At 36.7% G+C, this 20,278-nt stretch overlaps 1 protein-coding gene across 1 annotated transcript; it reads right to left on the bottom strand.

The window, feature by feature from the left end:
* Window positions 1–4,394: 4,394 nt before the first annotated feature.
* LOC116521803 (vomeronasal type-2 receptor 26-like) lies at window positions 4,395–19,778 on the bottom strand. Its single transcript, XM_032236456.1, has 6 exons — window positions 19,264–19,778; window positions 10,281–10,458; window positions 8,485–9,342; window positions 7,248–7,475; window positions 5,613–5,739; window positions 4,395–5,305 (listed from the first exon to the last, which is right to left on the bottom strand). The coding sequence occupies exons 1-6, from the start codon at window positions 19,776–19,778 to the stop codon at window positions 4,395–4,397; spliced, it is 2,817 nt and encodes a 938-aa protein (XP_032092347.1).
* Window positions 19,779–20,278: the final 500 nt, after the last annotated feature.

The following is a 20,278-nucleotide window of genomic DNA, read 5'->3' as shown; positions in this document are numbered from 1 at the left end:
AAGCATAAAATTATTTTCTACAATGCCCTACTTGTTAACAACTACTTCAGCTTCAACCTCAATCATACATGGGCAAACAATAGATACAAACTCAAGGTAAAGAGCTCTAAACTCGATTGCAGAAAATACGGCTTCAGCAACATAGTGGTCAATGCCTGGAATGCACTACTTGACTCTGTTGCTACATCCCTGAGCCCCCATAATTTTAACCTAAGACTGTCTAACATGACCTCACCCCATTCCTAAGAGATCTGTAAGGTCAATGCTTAAGCGCACCAGAGTCCCTACCATATTTGTCCTATTGCCTCCATTTATTTGTACCCATTTACTGTGTTCATATTTAACTTTATACTTATACCTGTAACATTGTACATGTTTACAATTGGAATTGGAATTGGAATTGGTTTATTTGTATGCCGCCCTTCTCCCTGAGGGGACTAAATAAAACAAACTAAATAAAACAAACAAACAAACAAACAATCAAGACAATCCAATCTCTCTATGCAAAACTTTACTGAGTACATTACTTGGGCATGTTTTATGGCAAAACCAAGTCTGGATCTTTGCCTATAGTTAAAGTTCGAATCCTACCACCACCCCAATTATCTCAGGTCCCATCGTCCAATATGGTCTCTGGATATTGATGTGGGGAAGTCTTTTCAGTTTCCGTAAACACCTGTTGGAATATCCTTTGTTCTTACGCTGACATCTTGATGTCTGGGACATATTCTATCTCCCTTTCCCTCCCCACATGGTTCGTTGACAAGCTGAGATATGAAAATAGTTGCAACAGAAAAATCTTTGGACGCTTGACAGATTACTAGAGGTTGGTTCAATGAAGTTCATCATGTTATAAAATATATAGATCTTAGACAGAATGCCTACAATGTTGAGGTTTCCTCCTAAGAGGATGAACAAAGTGAGATGTGTACCACTTGTTATTCTATATGGTAGATTAAGGGAACTGTAATGAAAATTGAACAGTAAGGATTGTTATTTAAAGACAATTAAGGATAACCTAAGCCAAAATATGAAAAAATGGAGAGGGAACATGAAATATATTTACAATGGGAAATTATTGAGATTATAAAGACAAAATCACAAATGTGGGGCTTGTAAGGATGTATAATTATATAAATATAATGATGAGAATAGCTGGGAATTGTAACCAGGGCTACATCTCAGCCAAAAATAGGCTAGGAGTGGTGGTTTTAAAAATACAATTACTATATATGTATACTTTTTTCTCTTTTTTAAAAAAGGAGGAAGATATATGTCAAAAATAAACATGCATATTGAAAAGGAATTATAAACACCATCAACATAAAATGGAGCTCGTTCAGAGGCTGAAATACACCAAGTAAATGAGATGAAGAGTGTGAAGTAGAGGAGAGAGGTAAGAGAAGAAGAGAGGGACAGGAGAGTGGGCAGGCGGGAAGAGAAGGAGAGAAAGAAGGAGTGGGAAGGGGAGAGAGGAGGAGAGAGAAAGGGGAAGTAGAGAAAGAAGGATGACAGAGATAGGGGGGAAGAGGAGAGAGGGAGAAGAAAGTGATGGATAAGGTACCAATATGGTGTATGGAGAGCAAAGGAGCCAATAATTGTTTTTGGGAGTTGATGGTAAGACGAATTGATGTAAACACTTAATAATATAATACAATGTTGGTTATGTAATAGTATACATGGGTTATATGTTATAAAAATGACATAAAATAAAAACTTTACATATAAAAAATGTTGAGGTTTCCTCGTTTGTATTCCTTGTGAAGAAACGGAAGAGGGTCACTGATGCTGCATTTAGAATTGGGAATCTTATATAAAACCTGACCCAAATTCATTAGAAACATAGCTTCCAGCACGCTGAATGTAGCAGTTTGTCTTTGAGATTCATCTCTAATAGTCTTGGCTAGTGTGCTATAGTTGCTAGTGACAAATATTCAAGATCAGAAACCAGACTGTAAATATCTCCAAGTTGCAACAGTCAAGGGAATGTTGCTGTGTTCTTTCTCAGATACTTTTGCTTAATTGTTAGATCATCTGGACATGTTCCTGTCTGGTCTACCTCACCCCTTGTATGGTCTGGTTAAGATTTTCATATTCTTTATGAGTTGCATTACCAGCTGTGGAACTGATCTATAGCTGTGGTCAAACTTTTCTGACAAATAAATCTTAGGTTGGTGCAATAGAGATAATGTTATGACCTAGACTTCCTGAGAAAGCATAAATTACAATCTTAGTCCCCAAAACCATATTTTATTCATACAGCTAGGAATTATGGTCATTCGCACCCTGCAAGGCTTCACAAACAATCTGTGAAGATTCTGACATATGTTTGCTCGAGTTGCCACAGTCTTTCATCAGAATGTTGATAAACACCCACCTTATCTCCCTGGGAATGCTTTCAGAGACCTAATTGCCAAATTAGTTTTACAAGGCCAAACGTAGCACAGTGAAACAGAACTTTTCAAAGCTTGCCCCAACCTGATGAACTAATTGCTTCCTGCAAAAGCTCACATCTCGTTCTCTCCTCTTTTATGTCTTATGGGGGAGGGGCAATCAACTCCAAGCCTTACTCCCAAGTTGAGCCTGTTTTCTTAAATGTTCTTGCCTTCTGGAAGCTCTGCACACACTGGGAACAGGCTCCTGCTGTTATTCTGACTCACTGATGTCAGGATCTGAGCCTCCTGAGGCAGCAAATAACTACCAGATAGCCTGTGTCTTTGCCTCAGACACAGAGCCCTCATCCAAGCCTTCCCCACACTCCAGGGCCCATGTTCCTCTCCAACATCCTCACTGTCTGACTTTGCCGCCAGCTCCACAGGCTGACAGTGGACCACAACAGATAAAAAACATTCCCCACTGAATTAATGTTAGAATGATTGCTAGAAAGTCCACCATGTCCTTATTTTGGAGGTCTGTTCTGGAAGCTTCTTAATGCTTTCCAAATGAACATGTTAATATTGGCAGTGCATTACATAAAGCTAAAGTTTCTCCATAAATGAAAGGACATAATGCTTACTTTTTTCCTTTGACAAATTAGTATGCAAGGGTTACACAAAACTTAGGAATGCCATTTTCCTTTGCTTGCCTACCATTATTTGTGAATTGCTTTCTCTTTGGCTTTAGTAACAGGAGATAATAAACTCTTCAGCTAGAGAAAAATGAGCCATATGATCCTTAATACTGTATATAGATATATTTTATTTCAGCTTTGTTTTTCTATCAGATGCACATTGTGCAGAGTTTGCTTTTACTTGGTTTGTACTACCATCTGGTGTGTAGCATTCCCTTTTTGAAAGGTTGATTGGGATCTTTCAGTTGTCATAATAATTGCTTCTACTGATTAAAATGCATGCAAAAACAACAAGTTTCTCCACTCTTTTTTTCTTTCTTCTATTCTACTCTTTTCCATCATCATAGGACAAACATGAAAATTGTTTCATCAGTAAAGGGACCAATCTCTCTTTCTCTCTGGACAGAGAATAGGGAAGTGCACCTTCCCCCAATGGAAATCAAGATGAGCAGATTTGTAGATATTTACTTTGGTCTTTAAATAAGTGAGATAATAGGCCTATGCATCTAAGACATTTCTTTAAGATGCAGTTATTTGAAATACATTACCATTCTACTTAAATAACTTTTTAAAACTTTCAGTGAGCCTATATTATGTACATATAATAAACAATTGGTTTTTTAAGTACAATTTCAACTGAAAAAGTGAGATAAATTGTTAGAGGTATCTCCGTTGGGGGACAGAAAGTAGCACAGCGGAATGTACAGCTGGAGAGAAGGAACGTTGCTAGTAGAAGGAACACACGAATAGAGTCTCAGACACTGCTAGTAAAAAGAAGTAGCTTTACTACTAACAATAGCTTCACAAGCAGTGATAGTAGATGTGCGTCCAAACACAATTGAAAGAACAAACAATTGCTTACAATCGCAATTCACGTTCCAGTCATCAAGCGAGCAAGTAGTCATCAAGCATAGGACAAGTAGAGAGAAAGAGTGAGCTTTCCTGACTCCCTCTTATTGCAAAGTTAATTACAGCTGTTAAGTACATTCACCCATTTAAAGAAACATCAATCATTTGTTATTGTATATGAATCTATATTGCCTACCAAACACTAAGAGTTACTCCCAACATAAATTGTGAAGGAAGATTAATTAATCAATATTTATTTGTTTTAATTCCTCTTCCCATTTATTATTTTATATAATAATTCAAGGCAGCAAACATCTAATATTACTTGTTCCTCAAATGTTCCCAAGAACAGCAACATGCCTGAGATGATAGTAAAGCTCACACTCACTTGCTTCTAACTTAGTGCTTTAACTGCAAGACCACAGGCCCCACACTTCTTTATATCTGATGCAAAATAGGCAGCAGCAATAAGAATTTATGCTAGTCTGTCCTTTTCTCTTTTGAGCTGCTCTTTTTTGTTCAAATCAGGCCTCAGCACAATGATGTACAGCTTGGGAGAAAAGATACAAAGCAGCAATCCAGCACTGGAAGCTATAATGGAGAAGATCTCCACAGCAACCATATATTTTCCTTTCGAACTCAGGTATGCTGGAATAAAGGACAACCAAACACTGCAGAAGACCAACAAGCTGAATGTGATAAACTTGGCTTCATTGAAAGCATCAGGCAATTTCCTTGCTAGGAAGGCCAGTGTGAAACTGACAATGGAGAGGAAGCCCATATAACCCAAGACACCATAGAACATGAAGGCAGATCCTTTGTTGCACTCCAGAATGATTTCTTCTGCTATTGACTTCATGTCAGCATCTGGGAATGGGGGAGAGATGATCAGCCATATAACACAAATTTTAATTTGAATAACGGAGCAGCAGGATACTATAAACGTCCCAAGTCTTTTCCCCACCCACTTGGTCATCTTGGACCCTGGCTTGGTAGCCATGAAAGCTAGAACCACAATGATGGTTTTGGCCAAAACACAAGAAATGGCCACTGAGAAGATGATGCCAAAAGCAGTTTGACGAAGGAGACATGTCACCTTGTGAGGCTTCCCAATGAATAGCAAAGTACAAAGGAATGATAACTGGAGAGCAATAAGGAGGACGTATGTGAGGTTTCGGTTGTTAGCTCTGACAATGGGAGTGTCCTGGTGCTTAATAAAGATCCAAAGGACTCCAACTGTGATTAAAGAGAAGAAAAGAGAAGAACTGGCCATAACTGTTCCCAAGGTTTCTTTGTAGTTCAAGAATGTTGCAATTTTGGGGAGACACAAAATCTTCTTCTCATTGGGATAGTGATCCTCTGGGCATTGAAAACATTCATCCATGTCTATGGATGATAGAAAATATGTATGTTAAAGTTGCCTTGAAAGAATAAAAACCAACTGTACAAGTGTTCAATTAATTTCTGAAAAATGTATGTCATACATTCAGTAATGAACATATGACATGCATGTTTGTCAAATGTATGCTTCCGTACATTTACCAATAATGAACATGCTTACAATTCAATTACTTATGCCTATTTTATAATCTAATGTGCCAAGTGAAACCACTGGCAGAAAACAGAAAATTTTCCCATAGTACATTTGTCATCCAATTCATTCGGTGTGGTAGATATATACAATATCTCTTACCCTCCCTGTTTGAAATCTTCCCTTCTGCACATCGAAGACAGTCATAGCAGCAAAATAGTTTCCCTTCGATTTTGATCTTACTGTAGCCTGAATCGCACTTCCCATTACACAGTGAAAGTGGCTGGGTCTGTCCATAAATAATAAAAATAAAAAATAGAAAAGCTTTATCTTTAGAAAAATGGCGTCTCAGAGTCTTTAACTATACTTTTTTTCTTTTGATATAATAATGTGAGACAGCAAAGCCTGGTTTTGGGTTGAAAAGATTTGAACAGCTTTTTGCCTCAGTGCAAACATATAGACCACAATACTTAATTTGTCTCCAATGAAAAGATCACTTTACAGAGGCTTTGATTTATAAATGTTCTTTGCCTTTCTTTGCTTTTGAACATCTGTAAGGCCTTTAGTGAATAGAAAGATTTTTGCACAGAAGTTACATCCAAGGTGTGAACTCTCTTCGTTTCCTATTCCTTTTTCTCCATTTACTTATCTACCTTAGATGGTACCCATGTGATCATCAATGAATGACTTCGTAAGTCTATCAGCTAGCCTACATACACATAGTGTCACAGGTGGAAATGAGCATCTCACTATGTTTTGGAATTTCTTAGTCTCGTATTTATTTTGAATATAGTCAATCCATCTTCTCCACTCCAGTTTATGTTTCTCATCTGAGTGATCCTTAAGGTATGCTGATATTTTAGCCAACTCTGTTAATTTTGTTACTTTTAATGTCCATTCTTGAATAATAGGCAAATCTTCCTTCTTCCAGTATTGCACCAACAGTCTTGCTGCCGTTATTAAGTGCAAAATCAAGTTAGTCTCTATAACAGTACAATCAGTAGTTATACCTAACAGGAATAACTGAGGGGTAAACTTTATCCTCTTTTAAAAAATATTTTGCATAATCCACCATATTTTTATCCAGAATGCTTTAATCTTTTTACGTCCACCATATATGGTAATATGTAGCATCAACACAATCACATCTCCAGCATTTAGGTTGTAAATTCAGATACATACAAGCCAGTTTTTTAGGATCTAAATAACATCTATAAAATATCTTATAAAAATTCTCTCTTAGATTTTGGGCTTGCATGACTCAAATTATCAATATCTAGACAAGACCTTCTCTGTAGCCTTTAACCATCTCAGCAGAAACTAAAATCCAGGAAAATCTTCTTTACGTCAATGTATGATTTTGAAGAATTTGAAAGCAGATTTATGGAAATCTAGGAAGAACTAATAATGGGTGGAAGCAATGGAGGAGCTGACATCTGTGTCTGACAAAAATTGAGAAGCATGGAAACCATTGAGTAGACTGTACATGGGAACAACGAGATCCAGAAACACTCTGAACAAATGGGGATATCCTGTTGCTTTTACTCTTTGTGGCTGTGGTACTTGTTTCTGGGCAAGGTCTGTTTAATTTGTACATATTTTAACATTGGACTAAATGTTTTGCCTTATTTTAACTGTAATGATTCTCATGCGAATAAACAAAAAAACTGTCTGGAGAGGCTTTAGAGAGAGAATTTAATTCTATTTCTCAAGGTAATTGTGGTGAAAGAGTGTTGCTCTAAAGTGAGCTTTAGAAGTAGTGAAATCTGGACTGAGCTCAATGTGAGTGGTCCATACCTGGTTAAATCTGCTTGGCCACACAATATCATCTTCATAAATAGTGACCATTTTTTCATTGGAGTCCTTGAGGTCTATGCTTCCAACTTGGACTTTCTTAAAAGACAAATTTGAAAATGTGATCCAATTGATGATATCAAATCCAGTCTCTAATTCTCCGTTTTGATTGAACTCAATTTGTTGCCCAGCACTATTATTAAATGCAATCTTTCTGATAATGTTGTTGAGCTAAATCAGAAAATAAGCCAAATAGAGATATGCATCAGGCTATAAAACAGCACTCTTTCTCCCCTTTAAAGTATATAAGCCGGAAATCCTTTCAAGGTTTGTAAAATATGAAAGATAATTATAACCGCAATAATAAATTACATTACATTTTGTAATTATAATTACAGAATCTTCATAGCACCACAATGAAACAAAAGAAATAAAATTAAATACGAGCTCTGACTGCACCGCAATTTAAAGCAGACTAATTATTTCCAGCAGATTTGTAAAAAAAATAGTTCTAATAAAGGAGAAACAGATTATATTGAGAAGAGTATAAAAGAGAAAATGGAAAAAAATGTTGCAGAACCTTAAAAAATGTTAAAATTGTAATGATAAGGACCTCCATAAATTTATTAAAAGTTTTTAGTACAGAAATGACAACTAATCCATGGATTTCTTTTAAAAGAATTTGAATTTTGAGTATGTTTTTGGATTTGAGAATGTTCTCAGAATTAAAAGGTTCAGTAAACATATAAGAAAAAAATATATAAGAAAAAAAGTAATACCAAAAGAGCAACATAACATATTGATCTTGGATGACCAAATAAATATATGGAATACAATGTTCTGAAATAAATTATATGCATGTCATCTAGAAAGAAATCATGTTTCTTACTAAATTATCAATATGCAGGTGTTTGAAAGGTAGAAGCAACATTTTTATATCTAACTTTAACTTATAGAAACTATTTTGTGACTCTAATGAATTCCTAAATTTATATGGTTTCTTCTTTTTTTACATATTTACATAATATTACATATGGATGTATTAATAAAATGTATTTTACATTTTTTTTACTTATTCTTAGATTGTAAAAAAAAATAAACAGCTAAATTCATATTCACCAAAAAACTGCATCGTTTCACCTAGATTGTACAAATGAATATTTGGAGGAATGAATTTTTTAAAGAAATCTAGTAGAAAGAAAGATTGAGACATCTGTAATTTGTCTTTTGGGGATTTTACCTTCCATAAATGTTGATTCAAAAGTTTCCCCTTGATTTTCCTCCCTTCTCCGTATTTCATTATAGAGGAATAGAAGTCATGCAAAGCATGTGCCACCACATTGATAGCATTGTAGACACTGTAGCTGTGGCCACTCATTTCCATATCAAAGACAGATGTAGGAAGGACCTCCAGGTTCTCCTTTCCAGTACAAGTGGTCCTATTTGCCTTTTGTATTACAGAGGTGCAGAAGGAACACTCAAAGGCATTTTCCCAGAAAGTCTTGATAAAACTGTCTTCCTTTTCCAAGATAGGGTTTCTTGTGAGAACAAATTGCTTGAATCCCAGTACCTTCTTTGAATGAACTGCAAAAGATAAAGCCCCATGAAGGAAAACCAAGTCCTTATTTCTTTGAAAGGGATTTGATGCGAATTCCATCTGGATTGTCATAATCCAGACTTTCCCCTTTGTCCATAGTGGGAAATTATTATCTTTCAAATTACTGGAAAGAAACCTTAGAGTCATCATGTTACCACTCTCACCGTGAACTACCACCACAGTGACATCACTTTTCATAACCAATCTGTACATGTTAAGTCCTATTTTGATCAGCTTTTTCAGATTATCTGAATTAACAGGTTTGGGAAATCTTGCAACAAAGTCAAAGCAGATGCCACTTTGGGTAGCCATGGGGAGCACCCTGCGCAGAAACATTTCACCACTCTCGTTGTCTACTAACAACATCCCAACCCATGTCCACGTGAAATATAGCAATAACTGAGAAATTCCCCTGTACTGAATGTTCATATTTGGCAACATCTGTTGGTAAAAAGCAGCTTGTTCTTTTGTGCTAATTTCAGGAGCAGAACCATACAATATCTAGAAACAGAGACATAAACAATAAAAGGGGAAAAATCACTATAAAGTATAAAGTTGATGTGCAATTTTGTCCACTAAATTAGAATCTGAAGCCAAATTCCATGTAAGTTTCACATTCATATTCAAAGTGGAATATTAATAGAGCAGGAATGTTCAGCTTTAGTCATGACTTAAGAAAATAAGTTAAATCAGCAGCTCTCCATCTGTGCATGGAGATTGCCATGCAGTTACTTCTAAGGCTGAGCTGCATCACCAAAGTAGGTCATTGGTTCAGAATTGCATTAGAACACCAGTTCACAATTCAGAGATGAATCATATCATATTATGTCACAATAGAAAAACTTAACACTCCAACTTAAATATCAAGATAAATATTAATTCACAATATATTATTGAATTGGGAAAAAGGATCCTCCAGTTCTTTCAATATTATTAATGCAATATTTCCATAGAGGTTCATTTTATTTCCAAGGAGAACATTAGTAGGCCACAGTGAAACTGAAAGAAAATAAATACTAAGTCCTTTAAAAAAAAATCTGAATACTAGGTTGGGTGACCCTTATACTCTGGAGAATATTGATTTTGCTGAAAAACACAGCAAAATACAGTTTTATTATAGTTGTAATCATGCTTTAAGTAAAGTTTGAAAAGCATAATCTTCAAGGCACAAATGTTACCAGACCCAGATTGAAATTCTGGTCACACTCTTTCTTGTGTTTAACAACTGTTTCTCTGAAATAACCAATAAAATGTTACTTCTGGGCAATGTATAATTTCTCCATTAATTTCCCAGCACCTTGAAACATCAAAAAGCTAAAGAATTAAGGTTCTGTGGCAAAACCAAAACACTCCAAAATTCACCTGTATGTGAATATTTATACAGAAAAAAAAAATATTATATGGATTTTTATCTCCTTAATTCCAAGGAAGCAACATACCTGTGGCATCTTGTACAGGGAAAGGATATTAGTCACGTATAGATAGATGTCAGATGAAGGTCCTCCAATGACTGCTATTGGTCTGTTTTGAGTATCACAGTTGTAGTTAGGTATGAATTGGCCCTTTGTAAAGAAGAGCTCCAATGAGGCACGGTATGTCCAAGTTGGATCAAAGTAGCTATTATAAATATGGAAACCCAAGGTATGATTTGGTAAAATAGAGGGATCTCTATTGATTTTCATGATGGCAAACTCTAAAGCGAGAATATGCTGATACATTGGAGTTATGACCCTAAAATAAGCATTATATATTCTGTCAAAATACATGCATGGTATTGGTCAACTCAATTTCATTTTCATAATATCTGGTGTCTGTCTGTCTGTCTGTCTGTCTGTCTGTCTGTCCGTCCGTCCGTCCGTCCATCCATCCATCCATCCATCCATCTATCCTCTATCAATCTACAACCTATCTACCAGTTCCATCCATCCATCCTTCCATCCATCTATCCATCCATCATCTAATTATTTATAATCTGTTGTCCATCCTACATACAAAGACTGTCCTTCCTTCCCTCCCTCTTTCTGCTCTATATCCTTTTCTTCTTTCTCTTTTCCTGTCTCTTTGTAAAACATCTTACACAGTGGTGCCAAAAAGCTCCGTAGATGGATGTTTCCTGAAGTCTATCATTCTACAGTAGAGGTAGATCTGAGAGAAAATGCCCACAATTATGAAATCTCCTGACTGATATTGCTTGTGAAGAAAAGGCAGAGGGTTGTTAGTCCTACATCTAGCACTGGGAATCATGGACATCCTTTCAGGCAAAAGCACCAAGACCAAGACTGCAAATATCATCATAATATGTAAAAGTGTCTGATCTTAAGCCAGTTGAAGATTCCCCAAGCTCTACCTCATTAGGAATATTTCTATTTGCACTTGTCTCCACAACAACCTCTTGCCCACTAGGAGATGAAGTTGAAGCAATAATCTGGGAATTGATAATGACAATTGAAAGATCAACAATTCAGAATTCAAGTCCTAGGAAACTATGGCATGTAAACAAGTGTACAGCAGCCTGTAATTATTGACAGCAATGAAAAATTAAAAGAAATGAAGAATTTTTCCACATTTATATGCAGACAGGAAAAAAAATCTTCTTTTAAAACAATATGGCCTTATATTACTTTACAGATTATTTGTTTGTTTGATATTCTACCATAGTCTCACAGGTGGTGAGGATGCACAAAATATTAAAAGAAAACATGCAATACGATAAAATTAAATTAAAATAAAGTAATATATAATCAACATAAGAAGAAAAATAAAAAATAAAATATTAGCCACATTCCAGATAATAGTAAAATAATTATTTTAAAAATGATGCTGTATATCAATACTAAAAAAAACCCCAACCTATAATTCATCAACAACTTCAGTGGAAGTTTATATCTCATTGGCATTTTATACCAGTCAGATTTGGATATACTGTATGTCTATCTGTCTTTCTATAATCCATCCATCCATCCATCCATCCATCCATCCATCCATCCATCTATCTGCTTTTAGCTGAACCCAATCAATATAGGTGCTGTCAAATATCCATTATATTATCATAACATTAAAAGTCCATTATCTCAGAGACTACAGAAGTTTGCATTAGGTGTAACTTTAGAGGAGTCTTTAAATACTGCCCCTTGTCAAAGGCATAGAATTGTATATGTAGCCAGCTTCACCTCCATCAGAAAAGAATTGGTGCACCAGCCAGAAATGGAGTCCTTTAGTCATGATTTCCATCCACATTTCAAGTAGCAACTGTGAGTCCAGAATGAATCTCCAAATGACAAATCTGTTCTTCCCTTACCTTTCCAGAGACACAAGTGGCATTAATGGAGAATCGCAATGTACAAATATCAAATCTATCTTCCTCAGCTTCTGTTCTCTCTAGTCTTGACACTTACAGGCATCAGTATTCTACATGATAGAACACTGATAGCTTCTCCCTTAAAGCCTATGAGTTGGTATGAAATTGGGTATCATCAACTCAGATATCAAATGATATTTCCTGGAAGGTTCATGTATTTGAAAAGGAATAGGGGGGAAACGATCAATTCTAATAAGCCAAGCTTAAAAGAGACTTTTCATCTCCTACTACCACAGAGTAGAATCATTCACTAAGGAAGGAGCAAAATACCATTAAACAGTGGTCAAAGAAGAGAGGTTTTCTTTTTTTTTCTTTTTTTAAAGAAAGACTTTGGGCACTAATTCCATACAGGACTTGATAAAGTTCCTTCAGTAGAGTAACCAATGATCTCAGGCTATGATATGGGCTATTACTTGATTGAAAAGGGTCTAGATAATCAATGAAGATGCTGAGCTTGATCAGAAAGGTCAGCAGTTCGGCGGTTCAAATCCATAGTGCCACGTAATGGAGTGAGCTCCTATTACTTGTCCCAGCTTCTGCCAACCTAGCAGTTCAAAAGCATGTAAAATGCAAGTAGAAAAATAGGAGCCACCTCTGGTGGGAAGGTAATAGTGTTCCGTGTGTCTTCAGCATTTAGTCATGCCAGCCACATGACCACAGAAACATGTTTGGTCAGCGCTGGCTCTTTGGCTTTGAGACGGAGATGAGCACTGCCCCCTATAGTCAGGAATGACTAACGAGAAAACCTTTACCATTAATTAGGTGCTCAACAATTTTCCCCCACCAAATTTTTTTTGGAATTTGGCTAGCTCACATCTTTTTAGGGTACAACAAATGATTTCTTCATCTATCAAAGTGCCTCATGGAAATTCTTAATGTAATTTATCTTGCTTAAATTTGCTTCTTGGGTGTTAGTATTATAATAAATACATGCCATTATTTACAGGGGGTGTTATTCTACATTAATTAAAGTTTGAATCTGGTGGAAAAAATCAGTTCTGTAAGATTTAGTCTTAATTGATTGTTAGTAAATATCATGGAATAAGCCCATGAGAGTTCAATAATGATTTAATGAAGTCTGATTTTGATTTATCACACATATATACCACATTATGTGACTGTGGGTGCCATAGAAACAACTTTTTAAAACATTCAAGAAGTAAAAAAATTAATAATATTATAAAAAGCTATAAGAGAGCATCACATGAGTAATTACAAAATTGATAAAGAACAGAACAGAGCAAAGTAGAATAGGGTAGTTCAGGGCAGGGCAGGACAGGACAGAACAGAATGGAATGAACCAAACAAAACGGAACAGAACATAATTTTTTATTGGCCAAGTGCGATTGGAATTTGTCTCTAGTGCATAAGCTCTCAGTGTACATACAAACTACAAACATACAGTAAACATACAATGTACATACAAACATAAGGTTTCAGTGTAAAGCACATAAGCTTTCAGTATTTTTTGCACAGTAATGCCAGAAGCAACCCACTCCTGGTCATATATGATAGATCATAGTTACAATCATAAATTATAATATACAACAAGTGCAGTGGTGGGTTCCAGATCCCGGTGCAACCGGTACGGTGCAACAGGGCCCAGTGTCCACCACATGAACGTACCCAGTGCGCACATGCATCTTTATCTCCTCCGATGGGTCTGCAAGCCTCCATGATGCTCCAGCTGCTCAACGGAGCATCGTGCAGGTGCCGTACACACTGTGCGCATGCACCAAGTGCCAAAGAGGTCAAATACAGGTAAGGAAGATGGGCGGGTGGGCGGGCCTCTGGAGCATCGTACCAGAACAGTGCCCAGTGCTCCTGGCAAGCACCGGTACTCCCGTAACAGGGTATACCGCCTGCAACCCACCACTGAAGAAGTGATAAATCATAGATACCAATAAGAGAAGGTAGTAGGAAAGATGAGAAGGATAATATCAATACAGCGTACTAAATGGATAAATATATTTAGGTCTAAGACACTGCTGCAGGAATTTGGTATTTAGCAGAGTGATGGCATGGGACAAAAACCTTTGTGTCTAATTGTTTTGGCATGAAATGCCCTATAGTGGCATCCAGAGGGGAGAAGTTGAGAAGTTGTTCAGGATGTAAGAGGTCTGCACATATTTTCTCAGCCCTACTTCTGGTTTGTGCAATGTGCGGATCATTGTAACTTCAAACAATGGTTAAATGATTGGTTGTAAGTCAAGAACTCCTTGTACTTTGGGGGTCTGGACTTAGTGGATTTTATCTGAGGAATGCTCTCCCAATTTTTTTTCTTTTGGATTCTTCTCTTTTGGATTAAGGGGACCTTTAGTTTTCCCTCTGGTAAATAACAGGCAAGCTACTTAAAATTATCACAAAGGTAACCATGCAAGATATAGCTGGGATGCAAGACATGTAGGTTTTTATAGGTCAGAGGTCGGCAACCTTAAACACTCAAAAAGCCACAAAGGTCCTAACCAAAAGTCCCCAATTAAATTCTGGAGCCGACTGGAAATCAGGTTCCCCCACAATAAGTCTCCTCCTAGCATGGCATCCTTTTCCTTCTACCTGTCCTAACCAAAAGCCCTAACCCTATCAATTGTGGAGCAGGTTGGTGACAGGGAGCTGCAGCAGAGCCACATGTGGCTCCAGAGCCGCAGGTTACTGACCCCTGTTATAGGTGAATATCAACACTTTGTGTTGTATTTGAGAACTATTGGAGATGAATGCAATAATTGCAAGAAGGATGCAATACTGACCAAAGCAGAGAGTCCAGAGTTAAATAGGGGTTTCTTCTGTGGGTATAGCACTACAATCAAATTAAAAATGATTAAAGGGCTACATATGTCCTTCTATATCTCTATGGAGATTCTTAGTCATCTGGGTCATGGTTGTCCCAAAGGTGCTTTTTCAAGAGGCAACTGAAATTTTGTTTTTCTTTGAAGATATTTCACTTCTCATCCAAGACCTAAAGAAGCTTCTTGGATGAGAAGCAAAACATCTTCAAAGAAAAAACAGTTGCCTCTGAAAAAGCATCTTTGGGATGTCCTTCTATAGTTTTTTCTAGTTTTGTTAGTTGCTGTTTCCTATTCAGGTCAGGTCTCCAAACAATGATAAAGCATTTAGGAGAAAAGATGCAAATTAGCAATGCAGCACTGGAGGCTATAATGGAGAAGATCTCCACAGCCACCATATATTTCCCTTTTGTGCTCAGATAAGTGGGAAGAAACAATACCCAGACTGAGCAAAAAATCAACATACTGAAGGTAATATGCTTGGCTTCATTGAATGTATTAGGCAATTTTCTTACTAGGAAAGTCACTATGAAGCTGACAAAGGCAAGCAACCCCCAAAAGCCCAAAACACAGGAGAACATGAAGATTGAGCCTTCATTACATTCCAAGATGATTTCTTTGGTGGTTGAATTCATGTCAACATCTGGGAATGGGGGAGAAGTTGTCAGCCATGTAGTACAAATCATAATTTGAATAATAGAGCAGCAAAATACTATGGAAATGCCTAATCTTAAAAATGATGTGTCTCCTTTGACAAACAACCTTTGGCATCACCTTCTCAATAGCCATTTCTTCAATTTTGGCCAAGACTATTGTTATGGTCCTTGCCTTTATGGCAACCACACCAGGAGGTGGGATGAGAAAATGGTCTAGCAAACGCTTGGCCAGTTCCATTGTTCTTTCCTGCTCCTTTAGTCAAGTCTTGATTTATAGTGTATGGTTGGTCACTGCTCCCCCCTTTCCAGATGTTGACATGCACTCCCTGATGGAAGAAATTATCCTGGAATGTAATGAAGGATCTGATGCTATGTTTTACATTGTCCTGGGCTTTCTGGGCTTCTTGGCTACCATAAGCTTCACGGTGGCCTTCCTGGCCAGGAACTTGCCTGACAGTTTCAATGAAGCCAAGTTTATCACCTTCAGCATGTTGGTCTTCTGCAGTGTCTGGGTGTCTTTTGTTCCAACTTATCTAAGCACAAAGGGCAAATACATGGTAGCTGTGGAGATCTTTTCCATCTTGACCTCCAGTGCTGGTTTATTGCTCTGCATCTTTTCCCCCAAAATTTATATTCTTGTACTGAAACCTGAGCTGAACTGCAGGAAGCACTTGAGGAGAAAATAAAAGTAAAAATTATCTTATCATCTTATCTTGTCTTGGCAACATTTGAAAACACCAACATGAAGATGGCGAGTGAGACCTCACCAAAACATTGCCAAGACAATCTCAATCTTACACAGGAAAAGACACGAATACAACAAGACCAGCATGTGTGTGTGTGTGTGTGTGTGTGTGTGTGTGTGTGTGTGTGTGTGTGTGTAGGTACAGGTACAGGTACAGGTACAGGTACAGGTATAGGTAGATAATAATCAGGTTATCTCTTAATGTTTTAGGGGCAAATAAAAAGATACATTCTACCAGCTTCCCTAAAATTAAAATATGTGGGCTTTGAACTTAAGAGCCAAATCTTAGAATGTCATCTGGAAATTAATTTTCACCTAGTATAATATTTAGCTTAGATGTTATACATCCTTTTTCCATTTATTCATTTTAATACTTGACACCAAGATATTGATATCAAGTGTATGTACTATTGGTATTTTGGAAAAAGCTTGCTCTAAATTCATTAAGTATAATAAATACCATCACTATCTGTTTGACCATGTCGCAAGTAGCCAGGATGTGGCATGCATCTTTGACAAATGATTTTTGGACACCATCCTCTTGGTCAAAATTATTACTGTTATTTCATTGCAAATGTATAGTGAACAACGTATTCAGTAGCGATGTTTCCACAGGTGATTATTTCCCCTGTAATTATCAAATCAACCATAATTTATTCTACACCTTAAAAATCACTACAGATAAATAACAAGGTTAATAGATACCTACACAGACATCATTTCATCTGTCTACTAACATAATTGTCCAGAGAACTTTTCAGAAATAAGTTAACTAAAGTCAGTGTGTCTGATTTAAATATCAAAGTAAATATACTTGTTTTGGAATCTAGATGGACAATATAAATGCAAGAGGGTGGAGATTGTGGCATGGATTCTACTAACATTGCCATTTCAAATTGTTCAGAATAGGTCTTTTGTGAAATGTCTCATGAGCCACCTTCTTTCTTATCTTCACAAATACTATTATCCGGGTGACTTCACCATTGGTGGCATTCTTTCTCAGATTTATGTATTTTCCAATCTATTAAACTTTAAAGAAGATTCTGCGCCGAGGTGGTGCAGTGGTTAGAGTGCAGTACTGCAGCCACTTCAGCTGACTGCTAGCTGCAATTCGGCGGTTCAAATTTCACCGGCTCAGGGTTGACTCAGCCTTCCATCCTAAAATGAGAACCCAAACTGTGGGGGCAATATGCTGACTCTGTAAACTGCTTAGAGAGGACTGAAAGCCCTATGAAGCGGTATATAAGTCTAACTGCTATTGCTATTCTACTGAAGTATTTGATTTTACCAAGTACTGTAAGGTAGGCCATATTTTCCGTTGGTTTAGAACCACATGATATCCTTAGTGAGCCAGCCTAATGAACACAAATATGAATTCTGAGTTATTTGCAATCCTGTCTGTCTATGAAACTCTTTGTTTTTCCTTTCCACAGTCATTATGTTAATGATATCAAAATGGGGATTTTCATAAAGACATCAATTCATATAGGCTATTGGTGGTGGTCATACATGCTGATCATCTCCTATTTTATATAGCTGTTATGTCATGCAAAAAGATTGCATTGAATAACAACAATGCAGCATGTGTCTTTAGGCTTCATGTGTTGTTGAGAAGAGACTCCACCGACTAGAGTGAGATTTATATATTTTCCTAAAACTTTGGGGAAAAAATCCTTCTTCTGTAGTATTTGATTTCATCAAGGAAGATAGACAAGGTTTTCCTTTGGTTTCAAATCCTGTGACAATATTTGATTAAAAGAAGATTAGAATGGCTAGAGATGACAGGAAGCAATAGAAAGTTGGTTTATTTGATCAAGCTTAAAATAAAATATATAGTTACTTTTAGATGCCCTTTTTGGATTTTTTAATGACACCCGGACTGAAAAGATTATGTTATAATGTATTTATAGATAAGAGATGAGATGTGGGATGAAGATATAAATGTTTGTAACGTTAAAGAGGGTAAAGAGTTACTAAATTTGTTTATAGTTATTGTGATGAAGGTTGGAAGTCACATTTTTATATACATTTTTTTCTCTTTATTATATGATTACTTTTTCTTCTTCTTTTTTTCTTTCTTCTCCCAGAACTTTTACTTTTTTCCCACTAAAATATCTGCCATTGTTTTTTTAGCAGAGCAAAACCTTCACACCTTCAAAGTTAAGCAGGACTATTAAGAAAATCATGGAACCTCTTTGCACAAATATCTGCAATGAACATGTGGAATTATTCTTCAATTGGGTTATGTATGGAATTATTTCCTGAGTGATGTCTTAGGGTGGTATATTTGACTTTCCTTGGGAAGAAAGTCTAGAGAATAATTTCATATTTGTAAATAGTTTGCCCTTTAGATGCTAACCACAGTTGACAGATTGAGTTGTGTCTACATTATTTTTTTTTCTGCCAAAGTGGCAAACTCCATGCATTTTAAGTTATTACAGCCATTACCTGCCACAGCTTTTGCTTCAATTCGGTTACAGGTTTTCCTGCTCTGTAATTCAGTACAGGTGAAAAGAGATCACCCAAAGCATGTGCCACCACATAAACTGCATTGTAGATATTGTAACTCATATGGTCATATGCATTTCAAATATAGATGTAGGAAGAGTCTCCAGTTTCTCTTCTCCACTACAGGTGACCCTGTTTTCCTCGGCTGTCATGGAATTAGGAAACGAGCATTCAAATGCATTTTCCCAGAAGACCTTAATAAAGCTATCATTTTTTGCCAAGGTGGGGTTTTTTTGTCTGAAGAAATTCCTGAAATCCCAAGACTTCCTCTGTGTGAATTGCAAAAGATAAAGCACCGTGCAGGAAGTCAATTTTTACAGTCTTCAACAAAGGAAGTGATGTGAATTCCATCTGGGCCGTTAAAACCCATACTCTGTTTTTTCTCCATACTGGCATTTTTTTCCAATTGGGATATAAATGGAAAAAAATCTCAAAAAAATCATATCATCAATTTCACCATGAACTACATTAGCTGTGCTGGTCATAACCACTTTATATGTTTCAACAGCTTCTCCTATCAATTCATCAAAGCTGTTTGAATAAGTCATTCCAGGGAACTTTGCAGTAAATGCAAAGCATATCCCTCTCAAGGAAAACATAGGCACGACATCATGTATAAACTTTTCACCATTCTCATTATGTGTATACAGTGCCCCCATCCATGTCCACTTGAAATGCTGTAGTAATTGGAGAATCCCATCATATTGGTAGTCCACATTTGGAAACATCTGTTGTGTGAGAACCTGATGAGACTCTGAAATTTTCTCTGGAGCTGAACCATAAGTAAGCTTATCAAAGAAAGACAGAAATAATGGAAAGGGGAAAATGTCATTTACAAATATTTGCTTGTAGTGCCTGATCTTCCAGAATAATTTCCCAATTCCCATTTCCAATTTATATGTAGCTATGTTCTGGAAACATTAATGGAGAATTCTTCCGTTCTAGGTTGTGTTCTGACCTAGACTTCCCCAAAAAGCATGAAGCAGAATCCTGGTCCTGACAAAACCTTTTTTATTAAACGAATGTGAATTCCTCTCATTCACATTCAGAAAGGCCTGGCAAAGTCTTTCAAAGGAGTAATTATGACTACAGACCTTATCTATCATGAAAAGCTGCCATGTAAATATTTCCAAATGAGGTGCTGTGCAAAGAAAGACAGTGTCTCTGAGACTCACAGATGGATTTTCACACTCCTGAAATGCATCTAACGACCGAATAATCAAATTATTTTCTAAAAAAGCCCACTCCCCTTTCACTCCTCTTTCATTTCCTAAGAGAGGGGCCAATCACCTTCCACCTGCGACTTTACCCCCAAGTTGACCCTGATTTCTGAGTTGTTCTTTTCTTCTGGCAGCTCTGTACATATGCACACTGTGAACAGGCCCTG

Source organism: Thamnophis elegans, chromosome Z (genome assembly GCF_009769535.1).
Source record: "Thamnophis elegans isolate rThaEle1 chromosome Z, rThaEle1.pri, whole genome shotgun sequence".
Classification (NCBI taxonomy): Eukaryota; Metazoa; Chordata; class Lepidosauria; order Squamata; family Colubridae; genus Thamnophis; species Thamnophis elegans.
Note: the sequence above shows the minus strand (reverse complement) of the source record. Positions and strands in the feature narration are given on the sequence as shown.

Coding starts and splice junctions, on each gene's coding strand:
- LOC116521803 (XM_032236456.1), bottom strand. CDS start 19,778: ATGGGAATTGGGAAATTATTCTGGAAGATCAGGCACTACAAGCAAATA. Junction 10,459..19,263: donor CAGTATGGAGAAAAAACAGA/GTATGGGTTTTA, acceptor TATTTATAATAG/CTACTTTGATCCAACTTGGA. Junction 5,740..7,247: donor GGCCAAGCAGATTTAACCAG/GTATGGACCACT, acceptor ATTTATGGACAG/ACCCAGCCACTTTCACTGTG.